This window comes from Oncorhynchus clarkii, chromosome 24 (assembly GCF_045791955.1).
Source record: "Oncorhynchus clarkii lewisi isolate Uvic-CL-2024 chromosome 24, UVic_Ocla_1.0, whole genome shotgun sequence".
NCBI lineage: Eukaryota > Metazoa > Chordata > Actinopteri > Salmoniformes > Salmonidae > Oncorhynchus > Oncorhynchus clarkii.
In genome coordinates this window covers 30,886,059-30,907,940 of record NC_092170.1, presented here as the reverse complement: position 1 = coordinate 30,907,940, position 21,882 = coordinate 30,886,059, and the positions used below count along the sequence as shown (strand labels likewise).

At 43.9% G+C, this 21,882-nt stretch overlaps 1 protein-coding gene across 1 annotated transcript in view; it reads right to left on the bottom strand.

The window, feature by feature from the left end:
- Nucleotides 1-4,180: 4,180 nt before the first annotated feature.
- Nucleotides 4,181-21,882, bottom strand: part of LOC139382428 (melatonin receptor type 1B-B-like) — a 101,502-nt gene continuing 83,800 nt past the window's right edge. The window contains exons 2-3 of the mRNA XM_071126473.1: nucleotides 5,613-5,731; nucleotides 4,181-5,081 (exon numbers count right to left, since the gene is read on the bottom strand). Of these exons, the coding sequence (XP_070982574.1) occupies nucleotides 4,326-5,081; nucleotides 5,613-5,731 (875 nt within the window). The 3' untranslated portion in view covers nucleotides 4,181-4,325. The remainder of the gene's footprint in view (nucleotides 5,082-5,612; nucleotides 5,732-21,882) is intronic.

The following is a 21,882-nucleotide window of genomic DNA, read 5'->3' as shown; positions in this document are numbered from 1 at the left end:
AGCCTTTGTAGACGAGATTTCCAGGGACCTGCACGGGCAGGGTCTAGTGGTGTTTATTGATGACATTTTGATATACTCTGCTACACGCTCCAAGCATGTGTCCCTGGTGTGCAGAGTGCTTGGTTGCCTGTTGGAGCATGACCTCAAGGCTGAGAAATGCCTGTTCTCTCAACAGTCCATCTCCTTCCTAGGGGTGGATTGGCCGACTCCCACCATCCCACCACAGTAAAAGAGGTGCTGCGGTTCTTAGGGACTACTACTACCGGGGTTTATCCGGGGTTTTGGTCAGGTAGCGGCTCCCATTACCTCACTACTGAAGGGGGGCCCGGTACGCTTGCAGTGGTCAGATGAGGCGGACAGGGCTTTTAGTCACCTGAGGGCTCTGTTTACCTCGGCTTCCGTGTTGGCCCATCCAGATCCCTCTTTGGCATTCATAGTGCAGATGGACGCGTCCGAGGCTGGGATAGGAGCTGTGCTCTTTCAGCGCTCGGGTACGCCACCGAAGCTCCGCCCCTGTGCCTTCTTCTCGAAGAAGCTCAGCCCGGGCGGAGTGAAACTATGACGTGGGGGACCGGGAGCTTTTGGCTGTTGTTTTATCTGTAGCATATCCGGGCAGCGAGGAGACAGAACCCTCGCCAGGCAAGGTGGGCCATGTTTTTCACTCATTTTGTGTTTACCCTATCCTCAGACCAGGCTCCCAGAACGTGAAGGCAGACACATTGTCCCGGCTGTATGACACAGAGGAGCGGCCCATGGATCACACTCCCATACTCCCCGCCTTCTGCCTGGTGGCATCGGTAGTGTGGGAGTATTATATTAGAATCTAACAGCCACAGTTTGGCACACATAATACTACACCCTCTTTTACTTTTATCTCCAGTAGTTTCCAAGTCAAATGTCTTAAACTGGTCAGATTTCGCCTTTCCTTCCTGAGCAACTTGTAAACATTTGTACGTTTCCAGTTTCTTTTTCATGTTCTCCACATCCATTTTGCTGTCACGTGTTACTGTGTTCGGCATTTGTTAGAACCAATTTATAACCCTATTGGTCAGATGCATGCGATGCTTACATGTTTCACATAAATAGCACAAGGGTTGAGGGAATAGGGAATGATTGCCCTAAACAAATTAGGGACTTTGGTAACAGATCTTTCCAGTCCGAAACAAGTAAGAAACTAAATGGGTGAAATTATGTTTCAGCCTCAGCATGGACAGTGCAATAAACACTTGCTGTGCTTTGGTGCCTTTTCGCTGCAGCAGGGAGAAGAGCAAGACAATGTGCACCAGTCACACAGACACTCGCTGTCATCTTTTTAAACAGTGTGACCATCAGGCTATTTCTTGAGTCAGATGTGTGTCTTAATTATTTAATCAAACAGTCTGCTTAAATAATCAGACAAGCTCAGTGCATACGTAATTGGTTTTATTCAAACATTGGGTGTGTGTCTATCTATATATGTAAAAATACATTTGAACATTTTGACCAATCGATTGGCGAAAGAACAGGATGACTCTCGACCAATATTTTTGGGGGTCATGGACAGCCCTAGTCTTCAGTCGTTTGGCCGCTGGTTTCATCGTTTGATTCAGATATGGTGTGATTGAGGCAAAAATAATAGGTTAAGTTAGTGAGCTAGCTAGCTAATCTTAGCCAACTTTTGGCCAACTCTAGCTAATGGTACAATGGTACATTATCAAATTTACTTCTGTTGAAACGGGACAAAACAAAGGCTACAAAACATGTCCATACACACAACTGCTACCTGACAGATAGCTAACTAGAGCTATCTAGAGCTGAACTGGCTGTGGTAGTTACCAGCTAGCTAACTAGCCGCTAGTGGTTCATTCACTTCAGTCGAGATAGGATGAAACATTAGCTAAAGTAACATGTCAGTTACACTACTAGCTCAGCACTGGGAGTAAATACTTGTTTTCTGTCAAACAGCAGTTACCTTGCCAGCTAGATCAGTCAACTAAAGAGTAGCCAGTTTCTGCTCTGTTTGCTTTTACAACTCTGAGAAAAAACACAACACAGACAGCAGATGCCTCTGTTCACACAGCCTGTCTGCACACTCTGTGGTGTCTGTGCGGTCCTAAATCCAGCCGGGTGAAAACCAGAAAACAGCTTAACAGACCACTCTGAGGCGTCCGCATGTTCCTAAAGCAAACCTGCGCAGCATTTATTATCACAGTGGAACGATAAAACTGGGGGGGACAAAAATGCTATTTCAGAATTTAGAAGGTCATGTCTTCCCCATCCCCAGTGAAAGTTGCGCCCCTGGTATTGAGTAAGTTGGTTTTCTGTAGTGTTCTAAGGTAATGACATGAAGTGTAAAATGCATAGAATAAGTCTTCATGCATTACTAAGAGTACAGTTTAAACCTGTAAACAGCATAAGTACAATGTCATCCGAGTTAAAACAGCTTCGTTGTGCTTATAATGTACCAGCAAGGGTTTTTCAGGACACTGCCGTGGGGCATCATAGCACCCCATTCCTGTGTCAACAGAAACGACAAAATCTGCTGACGTATCTAATGTAGTTGACTACTCAGTCTTATATCCTTGTGTAACTCTAAGCCTAATGCTATATGCTGACTGTAACCCTAATGAGTTAACCCATACTAACTGGGTTAAATCGTAAAGGGGTTGTTTTTGGCAAATCTCCTGTTTGAGATCATGAGCATAAAATCAGGCACCTTTTGACAATCCAATTGCCTCGTTAGTAGTAGGACCTTGTGAGCTCCTAACGTTGGCATGATCCATCACTTATTTGTTATTTAAAACCAAAAGGATTTTTACAAATTGTGATCTACGCTAATGTACGCTGGTCATAATGATTGTCATAATTATAACAATATATAGATATAGAAAATAAATTAAAAAGTGTGATAAATAACTTTCTTACAGAGGAAACTGTGAAGATAACACGTGTCTTTAAATACACTGTCCTATATAAAAATGCAATGGATGTAATGGTGTTAAAGAATGTAATAATACTTTTGGAGCTTCCACTTTAAAATGCATATTGTTACAGCAGCAGAGAACAGGCAGACAGCCTGAGGTGTACATACGAGTATGATACATAATAAGTTAGAACATACATTATATATACAAAAGTATGTGGACACCCCTTCAAATCAGTGGATTCGGCTATTTCAGCCACACCCGTTGCTGACAGGCAAATAAAATCGATCACACAGCAATGCAATCTCCAAAGACAAACATTGGCAGTAGAATGGCTTTACTGAAGAGCTAAGTGACTTGAAACGTGGCACCATCATAGGATGCCAAACTTTCCAACAAGTCAAATATCTGCCTTGCTTGAGCTTCCCCGGTCAACTGTTAGTGCTGTTTTAGTGAAAACATCTAGGAGCAACAACGGCTCAGCCGCAAAGTGATAGGCAAGCTCACAGAACGGGACTACCGAGTGCTGAAGAGCGTAGTGTGGAACAATCGCCTTTCCTCGGTTGCAACACTCACTACCCAGTTCCAAATGGCCTCTGGAAGCAACGTCAGCACAATAACTGTTCATCCATGGCCAAGCAGCAGCACACAAGCATAAGATTACCAATCCGTAATGCCAAGCACCGGCTGGAGTGGTGTAATGCTTGCCGACATTGGACTCTAGAGCAGTGGAAACGAGTTCGCTGGAGTGATGAATTACTCTTCACCATCTGGCAGTCCAACGGAGGAATCTGAGTTTGGTAGATGTCGGGAGAGCACTACCTGCTCCAATGCATAGTGCCAACTGTAAACTTGGGTGGAGGAACAATAATGACCTGGGACTGGTTTTTACCTCAACCCCATCAAACATTTTTGGGATTAATTGGAACTCCGACTGTGAACCAAGTCTAATCGCCCGACATCAGTGCCCGACCTAACTAATGCTCTTGTTGCTGAATGGAAGCAAGTCCCCGCAGCAATGTGCCAACATCTAGTGGAAAGGTTTCCCATCAGAGTGGAGGCTGTTATAGCAGCAAAGGTGAGACCAAATCTCTATTAATGCCCATGATTTTGGATTGAGATGTTTGATGAGCAGGTGTCCACATACTTTTGGTAATTTAGTGTATACTGTATGCTTCATGAATGGCACTCTTTGAATTGTGAATAACAGAGTCAGTTATCATCAGTCAACACCTCTCTCTTTCTCTCTTTACTTGTGTATGTCTCGCTCTCTCTCTTTAATCCGCACCATTCCGAGAGTTCATTGAGGCTTTGGTAACAGCACAACTGTGCAGTCAGTGAGATATATAGAGAAATGGCACTCCACGACTAAAAAAAGAAACAAAACACATGGGAAAGGAGTAGAGAACCTTGACGTCAGCGTCACAAAGCCTCTCCTTTGACGTGATCGTTGTTGTTGAGTCCCAGTCTGGGCGAGTGCTTGCTCCTCATACCCTCTGTACCCCCCTGTGACGCCTCCTGGAAGAACAGACCAGGCATCCACATGGCCATGATAATCCGTTTGTATTCCTTACGGAAGTTCTGGTTGAGAAGGCCGTAGATGATGGCGTTAAGGCAACTGTTGAAGTACGCCATGAAGTAGCTGACCACGAACAGCCACTCTGGGATCCGTGGCGCCACCGTCTCCGGGTCGATGGCCACGGCCAGCCCAATGAAGTTGAGCGGCGCCCAGCAGATGGCGAAGAGCACGAACACCACAAACATGGTGATGAAGTTGCGCATGTCGCTGGGTTTGAGTCGAGACTTCACCTCTGACTTCACCTTCCTCCTCACCTGGATGACCAGGATCCAGATCCTCAGGTAGCAGAAGGTAACCACGGCGATGGGCACGAAGAAATGAATCACCACCACAGTGATGGTGTACGATGTACTGACGGCCTGAGCAAAGGTACACGAATACACCCTGGGGTCGTACTGGAGTGAGCCTACGAAAAAGTTTGGTATGATAGCCAGGATGGTGAGGAGCCAGATGAGCCCCACCAGTAGGAGGGTGTTGCGGTAGCTGTAGAGCTTATCATAAGCAAAGCTGTGACAGATGTAGCAGTAGCGGTTGATGGCGATGCCGGTGATGTTGAAGATGGAGCCGATGACGCTCAGGCCCATCAGGAATCCACTGACCTAGAGAGGGAGATAGAGGGGGGGGGGGGGGCAGAAGCCCTGTTTATACCTGGTTCTGACACACATTTTTAGTGTAGACTATTAAAAGATGCATTGTGATCTGATTATGATCAGATCTTATAAGTGTAAGCAGATGTTAAAGGCAGGTATAATCAGGGCTAGACAGATAAGAGGCGAGCATAGATACATTGAGAAAGAAAAAAGGAAAGACAGAATAAAATAAAGAAAGCAGACAGAAGCCTTGTCCTGATCTTGTCCACATAAGATTGTCATCCTTATACACACACAAACATACATATAACTCACACATTATATATGCAATATGTGCCTGACTACCTCCAGAGGTGGTCAGGAAGATCAGATCACAGTCAGATCATAATCTGAGTTTTAATCATATACACCTGTCTAAAAATGTGGGCACAAACAGAATGTGGACAATATCAGGACAAAGGAAACATGTAAGAACCAGGTATAAACAGGGCTAGAGAGACAGACAGACAGACAGCATACAGACAGACAGGTCTTAGTCACTTTGCATTGTGTCTCTCCCAGCGACCAGCCGTCATGGAAGATGGCGTAGAGCACCAGGGGGTAGGGGTAGAAGGCCACCACCAGGTCAGCAAAGGCCAGGCTCACCAGAAACACGTTCCCTACAGGGGAGAGAGACAACAACACATTAGATTATTGGTCCTTTATCAAGGGAAAGGGTTCGAGCTAGAGCTAAGGGTTAAGATTGAGGCTAGGGTTCAAATTAAATCAATCAAACTTTATTTGTCAAATATAGACCTTACCTTGAAATGCTTACTTACAAGCCCTTAAACAACAGTGCAGTTCAAGAAGAGATTAAGAGAATATTTACCAAATAAACTAAAGTAAAAAATAATAAAAAGGAAGACAATAACATAACAGTAACTAGGCTATATACAGGAAGTACTGGTACCGAGTCAGTGTGCAGGGGTACTGTCACGTTCTGACCTGTATTTCCTTTGTTTTTGTATTTAGTTAGTATGGTCAGGGCGTGAGTTGGGTGGGCAGTCTATGTTTGATTTTCTATGATTTGGGGATTTCTATGTTTCGGCCTAGTATGGTTCTCAATCAGAGGCAGGTGTCATTAGTTCACGGTCGTATTTGGTTTATTGTTTTTTGTTACTCTTTTGTATAGTGTTCAGTGTTTTCTGTATTAAAATTAATGATGAACACATACCACGCCGCATTTTGGTCCTCCGATCCATCTCGCCTCTCCTCTTCAGATGAAGAGGAGGACGACCGTGACAGGTACAGGTAAAATGTAATTTGTACATGTAGGTAGGGGTGAAGTGACTATGCGTAGATAATAAACAGTGAGTAGCAGCAGTGTACAATGTAATAGTCCGGTGGCCATTTCATTAATTGTTCAGCAGTCTTATGCCTTGGGGGTAGAAGCTGTTAAGGAGCCTTTTGGTCCTAGACTTGGCACTCCGGTATGGCTTGCCGTGCGGTAGCAGAGAAAACAGTCTATGACTTGGGTGAGCTTTCCTCTATTATATAGGTCCTGGATTGCAGGAAGCTTGGCCCCTGGGCCATACGCACTAGCCTCTGTAGCGTCTTTCGGTCAGATGCCGAGCAGTTGCCATACCAGGCAGTGACGCAACCGGTCAGGAAGCTCTTAATGGTGCAGCTGTATAACTGTTTGACCCATGGCAAATCTTTTCAGTCTCCTGAGGGGGGAAAAGGTTTTGTCGTGCCCTCTTCATGACTGTCTTGGTGTGTTTGGACCATGATAGATCGTTGGTGATGTGGACACCAAGGGACTTGAAACTCTCGACCCGCTCCACTACAGCCCCGTTGATGTTAATGGGGGCCTGCCTTTTCCTGTAGCTCCTTTGTCTTGCTCACATTGAGGAAGAGGTTGTTGTCCTGGCACCACACTGCCAGTTCTCTGACCTCCTCCCTATAGGCTGTCTCATCATTGTTGGTGATCAGGCCTTCTACTGTTGTGTCGTCAGCAAGCTTAATGATGGTGTTGGAGTCGTGTTTGGCCACGCAGTCATGGGTGAACAGGGAGTACAGGAGGAGACTAAGTACAAAACCCTGAGGGGCCCCAGTGTTGAGGATCAGCGTGGCAGACATGTTGTTGCCTACCCTTACCACCTGGGGGCAGCCCGTCAGGAAGTCCAGGATATAGTTGCAGAGGGAGGTGTTTAGTCCCAGGGTCGTAAGCTTAGTGATGAGCTTCGTGGGCACTATGGTGTTGAAATCTGAGCTGTAGTCAGTGAACAGCATTCTCACATAGGTGTTCCTTTTGACCAGGAGTGAAAGGGCACTGTGGAGTTTGATTGAGATTGCATCATCTGTGGATCTGTTGGGGCGGTATGCAAATTGGAGTGGGTCTAGGGTATCCGGGAGGATGCTGTTGATGTGAGCCATGACTAGCTTTTCAAAGCACTTCATGGCTACTGACGTGAGTGCTACAGGACAGTAATCATTTAGGCAGGTTACCTTCGCTTCCTTGGGCACATGGACTATGGTGGTCTGCTTCGGACTATGGTGGTCTGCTTGCATGTCAGGGAGAGGTTGAAAATGTCAGTGAAGACACTTGCCAGTTGGTCCGTGTATGCTTTGAGTACACGTCCTGGTAATCCATATGGCCAGCAGCTTTGTGAATGTTGACCTGTTTAAAGGTCTTGCTCACATCAGCTACCAAGAGCATCATCACACAGTCATACAGAACAGCTGGTGCTCTCGTGCATGCTTCAGTGTTGCTTGCCTTGAAGCGAGCACAAAGGGCATTTAGCTCATCTGGTAGGCTTGTGTCACTGGGCAACTCGTGTCTGAGCTTCCCTTTGTAGTCCGTAATAGTTTTCAAGCCCTGCCGTATCCGACAAGCATCAGAGCCAGTGTAGTAGCGTTTAGAATTATTATTATTATTTATTTTTTTAAATTCCAAATCAAATAGCTAAATGATTCATGGTACAGCCCATTTTAAAACAAGTCCATATGTAAACTGAGAACAAATGCAATTTTAAATACTAACCCTAATCTTTACCTTCACACTAACCCTAGCTTCATGTGAACACCCCGGTTCATCCCCAACCCCAAACCTATCCCTAGCTTTTAAGTTTGAGGCTAGGGTTAGAGCTAAGGGTTAGGATTGAGGCTACGGTTAGGTTGGAGGCTAGGGTTAGGGTTGGGTCGAGGCTAGGGATAGGTTTGGGGTTATGATGCAACCGGGTGTACACATGAATCTAGGGTTAGTGTTAGTGTTGTGGTTGAGGCTAGGGTTAGGGCTGAACCGGGGTGTTCACATGAAGCTAGGGTTAGTGTGAAGGTAAAGGTTATGGTTAGTGTTTAAAATTGCATTTGTTCTAAGTTTACATATGGAATTGTTTTAAAATGGGTTGTACTGTGAATCATTTAGCTATTTGATTTTTAATTTTAGGACACCTTTAGGTATAAAAAAAGAACAATAAATATTGATTTTGGCCTTCACTACTATAGCCCAGAGAAACACATTGAATAACACATTCATAATATTGACAGTAAAAAAAGACATCATAAGAAACAAGGTGTTTAAGTGGCTGTGGGTAATATAGGAAATCAGAAAATATATATATATATATTTTACACATATTTAACCTCTTTTTATGGGTAGGCACAAAACTAACTTCATACTTCCTTCCGTTTTTTTTTAACCATTCCCTTCAGACGAGTCCGGTGACAGTTGTGGGGGTTGTAGAACAAAACGGAGAATAGAACACTATTGTGTTCTGTAGAATCTCCCCTTTCTACTGTGGGGTCCCATTAGTTTGTAGCCCAAATGGTTTGGACACTAGAAACAGAAGTTGGCACTTGACGGTCCTGACTTCAGACGAGTCCCCTGACACATGTGGGGGTCGTAGAGCAAAAAGGAGACCACCATCGTGTCCGTGAGTCTCATAGAGTGGTAGTATTCGTTTGTAGGCCAAACCAATCAGATGCTACGGACGTCTCATGAGACGTTGAGGTGTCTCATGGTCTGACAAAAAAAGCTCTAGCTTTGCCACCTTTCACCCCAGATGCGGAAGTGCGACATCGGCGGTGGATTGAGACGCATCCAAAATATGCATATCTTATATATCTAGTTTCAATTGTATTATGTTACTTAATTTGACACCAGTTGTCAATCGACTCTTGGGGGTTAAGGGACTTAGAGAGAATAGAAAGATGATGTATCTTTAGGAGAAGACTTAAGAGAATATACACTGCTCAAAGAAATAAAGGGAACACTAAAATAACACATCCTAGATCTGAATGAATGAAATATTCTTATTAAATACTTTTTTCTTTACATAGTTGAATGTGCTGACAACAAAATCACACACAAATTATCAAAGGAAATCAAATTTATCAACCCATGGAGGTCTGGATTTGGAGTCACACTCAAACTTAAAGTGGAAAACCACACTACAGGCTGATCCAACTTTGATGTAATGTCCTTAAAACAAGTCAAAATGAGGCTCAGTAGTGTGTGTGGCCTCCACGTGCCTGTATGACCTCCCTACAACGCCTGGGCATGCTCCTGATGAGGTGGCGGATGATCTCCTGAGGGATCTCCTCCCAGACCTGGACTAAAGCATCCGCCAACTCCTGGACAGTCTGTGGTGCAACGTGGCGTTGGTGGATGGAGCGAGACTTGATGTCCCAGATGTGCTCAATTGGATTCAGGTCTGGGGAACGGGCGGGCCATAGCATCAATGCCTTCCTCTTGCAGGAACTGCTGACACACTCCAGCCACATGAGGTCTAGCATTGTCTTGCATTAGGAGGAACCCAGGGCCAACCGCACCAGCATATGGTCTCACAAGGGGTCTGACGATCTTATCTCGGTACCTAATGGCAGTCAGGCTACTTCTGGCGAGCACATGGAGGGCTGTGCGGCCCCCCAAAGAAATGACACCCCACACCATGACTGACCCACCGCCAAACCGGTCATGCTGGAGGATGTTGCAGTCAGCAGAACATTCTCCACGGCGTTTCCAGACTCTGTCACGCCTGTCACATGTGCTCAGTGTGAACCTGCTTTCATCTTTGAAGAACACAGGGCGCAAGTGGCGAATTTGCCAATCTTGGTGTTCTCTGGCAAATGCCAAACGTCCTGCGCGGTGTTGGGCTGTAAGCACAACCCCCACCTGTGGACGTCGGGCCCTCATACCACCCTCATGGAGTCTGTTTCTGACCGTTTGAGCAGACACATGCACATTTGTGGCCTGCTGGAGGTCATTTTGCAGGGCTCTGGCAGTGCTCCTCCTGCTCCTCTTTGCACAAAGGCGGAGGTAGCGGTCCTGCTGCTGGGTTGTTGCCCTCCTACGGCCTCCTCCACGTCTCCTGATGTACTGGCCTGTCTCTTGGTAGCGCCTCCATGCTCTGGACACTACGCTGACAGACACAGCAAACCTTCTTGCCAGAGCTCGCATTGATGTGCCATCCTGGATGAGCTGCACTACCTGAGCCACTTGTGTGGGTTGTAGACTCCGTCTCATGCTACCACTAGAGTGAAAGCACCGCCAGCATTCAAAAGTGACCAAAACATCAGCCAGGAAACATAGAAACTGAGAATTGGTCTGTGGTCACCACCTGCAGAATCACTCCTTTATTGGGGGTGTCTTGCTAATTGCCTATAATTTTCACCTGTTGTCTATTCCATTTGCACAACAGCATGTGACATTTATTGTCAATCAGTGTTGCTTCCTAAGTGGACAGTTTGATTTCACAGAAGTGTGATTGACTTGGAGTTACATTGTGTTGTTTAAGTGTTCCCTTTATTTTTTTGAGCAGTGTATTTACTAGAATGATGGGAGCAGGATTTCCCAGACTGATCTGCTGTGTCGTTAGCATGCAGGATGTTAAACCATGCAGTCTCAGAGCTGCCTCACCCAATCACTCGTCACCCAGCTAATTGGATGAGAAAAGGTGCACAGCTCCTAATCGGCTTGTGAAAACAATCATTGTGTCAAATCACCCCCGCTTTGCCAAGACAAAAGAAAGTATGTGTCTGTACTTTGCAGTAGCCACGGGGCAGAAGATTGTTAGCATTAGCATATTAGCATGCCCCATGTACTTTACATTCCCCTTGATTTGCTCCTCATTTTGAATGGCAGTTAATTTCCACCTCAGCCTGCGTACTAATATTCATATTCGTCAAGTCTAAATTGTTCCAATGCTAGGCCTTACCTCAGACCAGCCATTTTCCCTCTATAATGTACTGTATTGTACTCTACTCTACAGTACCTTGCAGTACTGAACTCTACTGTACTGTACTCTACTGTGCCCTGCTGTACTACTGTACTACTGTACTGTACTCTAATGTACTGAACTGAACTCTACTGTGCTGTACTCTACTCTACTGTACTCAACTCGACTGTGCTGTACTCTACTCTAATGTACTGTACTGAACTCTACTGTGCTGTGCTGTACTCAACTCAACTGTACTGTACTGTACTGTACTCTACTGAGCTCTACTGTGCAAACTTATGAAACATAGACATTTATGATTGGTTCAGATTTGGTCTTGTTTGGGGGCAGAGCTAATTCAAATAATTAGCCAGTGTGTAGAATAATACCCCAAATATGCAGGACAGGATATTTCATATTTATACCTTTGTGTACCGATATAGGATACATCACCATGAAGAGAATTACATGAATAGCCATAATTATTTCTGTGTGGTACAGATTAGACCCATGATGAAATTCCGTTACCGCAATTCCGTTACCGGGTGTAATTCCACTTCACTTACTGTACTTCAATAACCAAAATAGATGTTTTCAAAGTCAGTGTGTCACGTCATAGCTGACACCCCAGACGTCTTTGAATCTTAATTCAGAGCAGATATTTTAGAGTTTTTGCAAAATGTGGTCACATAAAAAACGAATTCCGTTACTGCACAATTCTTCCAGTGAATGTGTTTTGCAACATTTTCAGTGTAAATTGTTAAAGGTAGTCCTTGTGCATGGAGTTTTACGTTTGATAAACTTTCAAATCAATGTTTTGTTTAGCATAAATTTTAAGTGAACATTTTTAAGTGAGTCTCAGCGCAATTCTGTTACCGTGGAATTGCCTATTACTGTCTCCTCCAGTTAGTATTACAAGTATTAAATTGAATGATATCTTCCATTTGCCTCATAAAATTGATTGCCACTCCGGTCAAATGGCTAAGGAAGGAAGGAAGAGAGAACTATGCTTCATGCAAAAATAATTTTAAAACATTTCCTGCCACTTCAAAGACATTTTTCTCCTTCAGGCTATTCCACTCCTCTGCTTCCATCTCTGCTCTGTTCACTATTCCCCTGTGCGTGTCCTTTTCCCCATCTCTATCACTCTCTGTCATTTCTACTTCCTCATCTCGATTGCTCTACTTTCTTCACCTTTCTATGTTGGCTCATGCATCCCCCCTCCTCTCTCCTGTAACTATTCCGAGGTCATTGCTGTAAATGAGAATGTGTTCTCAGTCAACCTACCTGGTAAAATAAGGGTAAAATAAAAATAAATACAGTTACGAAACCATAATAGGTGCTAAACTACATACCTCAGAGGCAATCTGCCGTTCAAACAATAACAAAGCTGTACCCCAAGTGTTTTGTAAAAAGCTGAGGGATGAGGCCGGAAAAATGTCACCACCCTGGAAATCATAGACAGAGCTATGGATGTATGCATGAATTGGCACAGGGTGGGTAAAACACAGAAGGCCAATAACATGAGCTCATATTGGGCCCCAAAATTCCAAATAAGGGCAGCCAATCCAAAGGGTGGAGTTATTTCGGGCAAAGTGAGGGCTGCCCTTGGGGAAACCTGCCTTGGACACAATGTGAAGCCACTGAGCAAAGGAGTATCGGCCCAATGTGGTCAAACTACATGGGGACATTATTTTAGCCCTGGGCCCAAATTATGCCAAATAAGGACACTGAGGTCCGGACCTCAATTCTAAAAAATAATGCTTTATAATAATAATAATAATAAAAAATATACTGTACCAGTCGAAAGCTTGGACACCTACTCATTCAAGGGTTTTTCTTTCTTTTTGATTACAGCTTTGCACATTCTTGGCATTCACTCAACCAGCTTCATGAGGTAATCACCTGGAATGCATTTCAATTAACAGGTGTGCCTTGTCAATTTCTTTCCTTCTTAATGTGTTTGAGCCAATCAGTTGTAATGTGACAAGGTAGGGGTGATATACAGAAGATAGCCCTATTTGGTAAAATACCAAGTAAATATTATAGCAAGAATAGCTCAAATAAGCAGAGAGAAATGACAGTCAATCAGGAACTTTGAACGTTTCTTCAAGTGCAGTCACAAAAACCATCAAGTGCTATGATTAACCTGGCTCTCAGAGGACCGCCACAGGAAAGGAAGACCCAGAGATATCTCTGCTGCAGAAGATATGTTCGTTAGAGGTACCAGCCTCAGAAATTGCAGCTCAAATAAATGCTTCACAGAGTTCAAGTAACAGACACATCTCAACATCAACTGTTGAGATGAGACTGTGTGAATAAGGCCTTCATGGTTGAATTGCTGCAAAGAAACCAATACTAAAGGACACCAATAATAAGAAGACTTGCTTGGGCCAAGAAACACGAGCAATGGACATCAGACTGGTGGAAATCTGTCTTTTGATCTGACGAGTCTAAATTTGAGATCTTTGGTTCCAACTGCCATGTCTTTGTGAGACGCAGAGTAGGTGAACGGATGATCTCCACATGTGTGGTTCCCACCGTGAAGCATGGAGGAGGAGGTGTGATGGTCGGGGGTGCTTGCTTGTGACACTGTCTGTGATTTATTTAGAATCCAAGGCACACTTAACCAGCATGGCTACCACAGCATTCTGCAGCAATACGCCATCCCATCTGGTTTGCGCTTAGTTGGACTATCATTTGTTTTTCAACATGACAATGACCCAACACACCTGCAGGCTGTGTAAGGGCTATTTGACCAATAAGGAGAGTGATGGAGTGCTGCAACAGATGACATGGCCTCCACAATCACCCAGCCTCAACCCAAATGAGGTGGTTTGGGATGAGTTGGACCACAGAGTGAAGGAAAAGCAACCAACAAGTAAGTACTCAGCATATGTGGGGTCTCCTTCAAGACTGTTGGAAAAGCATTCCTCATTAAGCTGGTTGAGAGAATGCCAAACGTGTGCAAAGCTGTCATCAAGGCAAAGGGTGGCTACTTTTAAGACTCTCTCACTTTTTTGGTTACTACATGATTCCATATGTGTTATTTCATAGTTTTGATGTCTTCACTATTATTCTAAAAGGTAGATAATATTAAAAATGAAGAAAAACCCTTGAATGGGTAGGTGTGTCCAAAATTTTGACTGGTACTATATATATATATATATTACAGATAGAAATCATGTTTAACACTATTGCACACAGTCGATGCAACTTATTACGTGACTTGTTAAGCAATGTTCTACTCCTGAACTTATTTAGGCTTGCCATAATAAAGGAGTTGAGTACTTATGGACTCAAGACATTTCAGCTTTTTATTAATTTGTAAAATTTCTAAACACAATTCCAGTGACATTATTTACAGCCCTGATGCCAGTGTGGACATGTTTGAGGGGTAGTTGAGGGGTAGTTGGCACCAAAACAGTCTACTGGAGGTCAGAGATGTAAAAACCCACAAGAAGGAAGAAAACACACAACAAAACAAACATTTGCTTTGGAGAGTAAACCTTCAGACCCTTGGGTGCCAGATATCCTGGGAGCAAGGGAATATGAGAGATTATCCAGTTGCATACTGATGTAGAGAGGCGTGGTAGAGAAAGATGGAAAGAGAGAGGGTGAGGGAGTGAGAAGAGGGCTGCTGCAGGCCTTCTTTGATGTCCTTCTCCACGCAAGCACGAGCGGGGCCAAGGCAATGCACGATCTGAGAATGCTCCCTCTGGGAGAGATACAAACACACACACTTTTGCAATGTTGTGTTCCATCAAACAGCAATTATACAATCCAATCCACACAGAAACACACTCGTCTCAGTTGGCCTAACCCAGAATGCAATGTTAATTCAAAATTTGCATTGGCTGATGAGGAAAACTGTGCTTTGTTGTTGATTTAACATGATCTAATACACCCTCATCTGCCAATGCAATTTCATCCTACCACCCCCTTTGGCATTCCCCAACCACATTGGCACTGTGTGGTCCCTCTGGCACTTATCTGCCTCTCACACTCTTTGCTTTATGTCTCTCTCTCTGTATATCCTGTATTGATCTCTAGTAGCCACAAGCTACCCATCCCAACTGCTCTGCTAGAGTCTCCAGTATCTCTGGCATGTAACTAAACTATACATTTCTAAGGGGAGTGGCATTTGATATACATTTATCGATATAAAGGTGTTGATTCTGTCATTCATCACACCTTGTTTTGTGGTTAGGTAAGACAAGGCCAGACCAAACCAAACTAGTTTTGTGGTTAGGTAAGGCCAGACCAAACTAACCCTACTTGCCCCCGCTACAGTTTCCAATTCTCCTAGGATATTCACTGGAAAATATGGCCATAGAAGAGCCTGTTCATACACTAACTTTCTTCATCCATCATTATGGTCAGACAAGGCCAAGGACATTCCTAACTGCCAAACCATAAATTCCCCACTTTTCTGTCTGTGTCCCCTAGGCAGGCCTAGTGGTTTTTAATGGGGAAAAGGTGGCCATAGTGGTGTCCATTCCTATACTAATTCCCTCATCCATATCTCCTTCATTTTGAAGTTGGGCAATGCCAATGCAGGACAACCCCAACTGCCACCTTCCAGCAGCCTCCATCCACTGGCATATGGCAGGGTCGCCGGCTGGCCATAACTGTGCCTGATCATTTCTACCCAGCTGGAGCTCTGAGTGTCATCCATTTTCCATCCTGTACCTGTCGTGGGGCCAATGCCACTCTGTCAGTCCTAAAGTCAAGTGGAGAACGGCCATCTTCCCCTGCCCTGCTGCATTTAACAATTGTGTATTAGATGAAAGACAAAACAGAAGGATCATGCAAGGTTGAGCCATATAGAGGGGAAGTAGATACTGCCGTCGGCTCTTCAAAAATAAAAGCTAAATAAAATACTATGATCCTTCACTGCTGGCCTTGTTGTGTAATTGTGCTGTGAAGTGCTGCTGAATAGATTGGCTTTGTATTTTAACTGACAGCCTTGAGTGTTCTGAACTTTACACATCAAACACAATTTTACTTTATTCCTAGTTGAATCACTCACTCACACACAGCACACACACACACAAACACTGCTGAAGGATAACCTCTGGGTCATGGTTAATCTGATCCCTTGAAGCCCTGTGGTGTGATACATTTGACACTGTGTCACCTTACACATCTTCTCTAATAGCATCATCAGACACCTGAACTTTCATCTCCAACCTCACTTTTTGTGAGACACCGAAAAGGTTTCTGTTCACAGGACTCTGCCTAGAGAAACCCCCAGGGTGTCTGACTACACTCTTAGAAAAAAGGTGCTATCTAGAACCTAAAAGGTTATTTGGCTATCCCCATAGGAGAACCTTTTGAAGAACCCTTATTGGTTCCAGGTAGAATCCTTTTGGTTCCAGGAAAAACCTGTTTGGGTTCCATGAAGAGCTCTTTCCACAGAGAAAAATGCTTTTCATATGGGGACAGCTGGAGAACCCTTTTTAAACCCTTTTTTAAGTGTATATAGTGCACTACTTTTGATTAGAGCCCTATGGGTTCACTATATAGGGAATAGGGTGCCATTTCTGATTCAGGTAATTTGAGTCTTTATTGACACTGTACTGTATTGACAGTGTTTCATCGTTATAACTACCACAATGTGGTGTATCACTCTTATGGGAGCAGAGAGCGGGTAGGGCAGCACTAGTGGCTGGATGGGGAGTGTTGGGAGCAGAGAGCGGGTAGGGCAGCACTAGTGGCTGGATGGGGAGTGTTGGGGTCAGTGTTAACAAAAAGTATGAGCTGGCGCACACCCAGAGATAATTATTTAGAGTAGAGGTGCTGACTAACGGATAATAAAACTGTAAGCTATAAAAACAGAGTCGCACACTCCATAAGTATAACCTCCTGGTAATTTATTGGGTAAAAAAACACTAACGTTTCGGCAACACTGTGCCTTCAGGGTCAAGAAAGCACAGTGATGCTGAAGAAGGCACAGTGATGCTGAAGAAAGCACAGTGATGCTGAAGAAAGCACAGTGATGCTGAAGAAGGCACAGTGATGCTGAAGAAGGCACAGTTTTACCCAATAAATTACTGGGAAGTTATACATATGGAGTGTGCAACTCTCTTTGTTTTTATAGGGGTCAGTGTTAACAACACCTAGGTTAATCAGGATAACTAAGGATCTAGAAAGAGAGGCTTAAGGAAATCACGAATATCATGGATATAATGGAACTAGTGGGTATAAGGAGGCTTAAATGTGACTCGTTTCAGGAAACTAGGTGTATGTCGCGCGTCACTACTTCACAGGAGAGCCATTTGAGCGTAAACTTTTTTTAAATCAAAATTTGTTTTTTGGCAGAAATGCCTTCTGGAACATGTGAACATTCATGTGCCTTAATAACAAACTTGTATGCCATCTGTAAATACAACTAAAATTGTTAAATTACGAGCCTACTTGGTTTAGCCACAGAAAAAAGCAGCAAACTTCCAGCTAGCCGTGATTGGCTGAGATAATGAGTGGGCTGGACATGCTGAGATATGAGTTCGGATTGGTCTGCCATGTTGAACGCTTCTATATATTTGAGCTGGTCAGTATGTGTAAGTAATCCTGTCTAACGTGGCTTTTTTATATATATATTCCGTAGTAGAACTGTATAAGTGTCTCTCTCCACTTTCTGGAGGACCACGTTTTGAAATCAGTGGAATTAGAGTATGATAGCTAAGGCGATGGAGAAAACACCTGTCTCCGTATTACATTTCCAAACTAGGGGCAAGCATGGCATCCATGACAGAATGTGAGAAGCGTAAGATAGTCTAGCTAGCTACATTTTCAAATATTACATGTTTCTAATTTTCATTTAACCTGGTTGGTGAGCTACCTGGAGATTCATGCAGGGTAGTAAAGTCATGAGTTGGGATTATGGTTCATTGTTTAGCTGGCTAGCTAGCTAGCTACATGTCTTAACAAAGACTCCAGTATGCAAATAACTATTTCAATAGAATGTTTATGATGTCCTGTGAAAACTGTTGACAGACGTAGCTGGTAAATTCGCTCTGGCTATCTACTCCGATTTCAGACCACTCTCGTCTGTGTGCCAGAGAGCAGAATAACTGACAAATTTACGAACGCTCAACACCCATTGAATATGGTCAGTGTCAGTAAACGTTGGCAAAACATTTTTAAATTATTGCCAGCAGAACAGTTGCCATCACCAACGCTCTTGATATCATAAAAACAGCCTAACCAGCTCTACTAGGGCGAGTAAAATGGTCAGTGAGCTGTTCTCTCATTTGTGTCTGAAAGTAGCTAGCAAGCTAGCCAACATTAGCCATTTAGCTGGGTTGCTTGACTGCTGTTATTAGGAAAGAACGCTCAGATCAACCCTTATTAAAGAGATGGGTGGGGCTGAAGCTTAAGAGGGTGTGAATGATGCTGAATGGGTGTAGACAAAGAAGCGCTCTCCAGTAGTAGTACCAAAATATTCACAGGCCATTTTCTCAAAAGTGAGGTAAGAAGTTAATCAACTTTCAAAGCAGAATTACTTTCCCATGGTTCCTCATCTGTAGTGTATGATATCATTTTCTAGTTCTGAGTCTTTACTTTTATTCAATGTAAAAAACACAATTTTAAATTTTGCTACATAAGACCAAATCAAGTCGGTCCGTCACAAATATCCTGACCTAGTGAAATATATATGGTGGAGGCTCAATCAAGCTAGTTTTTAACCAGGACAAGAATTTCTAACAGATTCTTTTTTAACATAACATACAGTGCCTTGCGAAAGTATTCGCCCCCCTTGAACTTTGCGACCTTTTGCCACATTTCAGGCTTCAAACATAAAGATATAAAACTGTATTTTTTTGTGAAGAATCAACAAGTGGGACACAATCATGAAGTGGAACGACATTTATTGGATATTTCAAACTTTTTTAACAAATCAAAAACTGAAAAATTGGGCGTGCAAAATTATTGGATACAAAAAGTGAGCCTTGTATATATCTTTACATACAGTGGGGCAAAAAAGTATTTAGTTAGCCACCAATTGTGCAAGTTCTCCCACTTAAAAAGATGAAAGAGGCCTGTAATTTTCATCATAGGTACACTTCAACTATGACAGACAGAATGAGAAAAAAAATCCAGAAAATCACATTGTAGGATTTTTAATGAATTTATTTGCAAATTATGGTGGAAAATAAGTATTTGGTCAACAACAAAAGTTTATCTCAATACTTTGTTATATACCCTTTGTTGGCAATGACAGAGGTCAAACGTTTTCTGTAAGTCTTCACAAGGTTTTCACACACTGTTGCTGGTATTTCGGCCCATTCCTCCATGCAGATCTCCTCTAGAGCAGTGATGTTTTGGGGCTGTTGCTGGGCAACACGGACTTTCAACTCCCTCCAAAGATTTTCTATGGAGTTGAGATCTGGAGATCTGGGGACTGGCTAGGCCATCGTCACTCAATACATAGGTCTACCTCTACTGTATTCACATCCTACCATACCTTTGTCTGTATATTATGCATTGAATCTTTTCTACCGTGCCCAGAAACCTGCTCCTTTTACTCTCTGTTCCGAACGTTCTAGGCGACCAGTTCTATTAGCCTTTAGCCGTACCCTTATCCTACTCCTCCTCTGTTCCTCTGGTGATGTAGAGGTTAATCCAAACCCTGCAGTGCCTAGCTCCACTCCCATTCCCCAGGCTCTCTCATTTGTTGACTTCTGTAACCATAAAAGACTTGGATTCATGCATGTTAACATCAGAAGCCTCCTCCCTAAGTTTAGTTATTCACTGCTTTAGCACACTCTGCCAACCCGGATGTCCTAAACGTGTCTGAATCCTGGCTTAGGAAGACCACCAAAAACCCTGAAATGTCCATCCTTAACTATAAAATTTTCCACCAAGATAGAACTGCCAAAGGGGGTGGAGTTGCAATCTACTGCAGACATAGCCTGCAGAGTTCTGTCTTACTATCCAGGTCTGTGCCCAAACAATTTGAGATTCTACTTTTAAAAATCCACCATTCCAGAAACAAGTCTTTCACCGTTTCCGCTTGCTATAGACCACCCTCTGCCCCCAGCTGTGCCCTGGACACCATATGTGAATTGATTGCCCCCCATCTATCTTCAGAGCTCGTGCTGTTAGGGGACCTAAACTGGGACACGGTTAACACACCGGCCATCCTACAATCTAAGCTTGATGCCCTCAATCTCACACAAATGATCAATGAACTTACCAGGTACAACCCCAAATCCGTAAATACGGGCACCCTCATAGATATCATCCTAACCAACCTGTCCTCCAAATACACCTCTGCTGTTTTCGACCAGGATCTCAGCGATCACTGCCTCATTGCCTGCGTCCGTGATGGGTCTGCGGTCAAACGACCACCCCTCATCACACTCCTAAAACACTTCAGTGAGCAAGACTTTCTAATCGACCTGGCCCGGGTATCCTGGAAGGATATTGACCTCATTCCATCAGTAGAGGATGCCTGGTTATTCTTTAAACATGCTTTCCTCGCTATCTTAAATAAGGATGTCCCATTCAAAAAATGTAGAACCAGGAACAGATATAGCCCTTGGTTGACTCCAGACCTGACTGCCCTTGACCAGCACAAAAACTTCCTGTGCGATACTGCATTAGCATCAAATGTCCCCCGCACTATGCAACTTTTCAGGGAAGTTAGGAACCAATATACACAGGCAGTTATTAGGAAAGCAAAGGCCATCTTTTTCAAACAGAAATTTGCATCCTGAAGCACAAACTCCAAAAAGTTCTGGGACACTGTAAAGTCCATGGAGAATAAGAGCACCTCCTCCTAGCTGTCCATTGCACTGAGGCTAGGAAACACTGTCACCACCGATAAATCTGCGATAATTTAGAATTTCAATAAATATTTTTCAACGGCTGGCCATGCTTTCCACCTGGCTACCCCTACCCCAGTCAATATCCCTGCACCCCCAACAGCAACTTGCCCAAGCCTCCCCATTTCTCGTTCACCCAAATCCAGATAGCTGATGTTCTGAAAGAGCGGCAAAATCTGGACCCCAACAAATCAGCCGGGTTAGACAATCTGGACCCTCTCTTTCTAAAATTATCCGCCAAAATTGTTGTAACCCCTATTACTAGCCTGTTCAACCTCTCTTTCAGATCGTCTGAGATCCTCAAAGATTGGAAAGCTGCCGCGGTCATCCCCCTCTTCAAAAGGGGGAGACACTCTAGACCCAAACTCCTACAGACCTATATCTATCCTACCCTACCTTTCTACAAAAGCCAAGTTAACAAACAGATCACCGACCATTTCGAATCCCACCATACCTTCTCTGCTATGCAATCTGGTTTCCGAGCTGGTCATGGGTGCACCTCAGCCACGCTCAAGGTCCTAAATTATATGATAACCGCCATCGATAAGAGACATTACTGTGCAGCTGTATTCATTGACCTGGCCAAGGCTTTCGACTCTGTCAATCACCACATTCTTATCGGCAGACTCAACAGCCTTGGCTTCTCAAATGACTGCCTCGCCTGGTTCACCTACTTCTCAGACAGAGTTCAGTGTGTCAAATCGGAGGGTCTGTTGTCCAGACCTCTGGCAGTCTCTATGGGGGTGCCACAGGGTTCAATCCTCGGGCCGACTCTTTTCT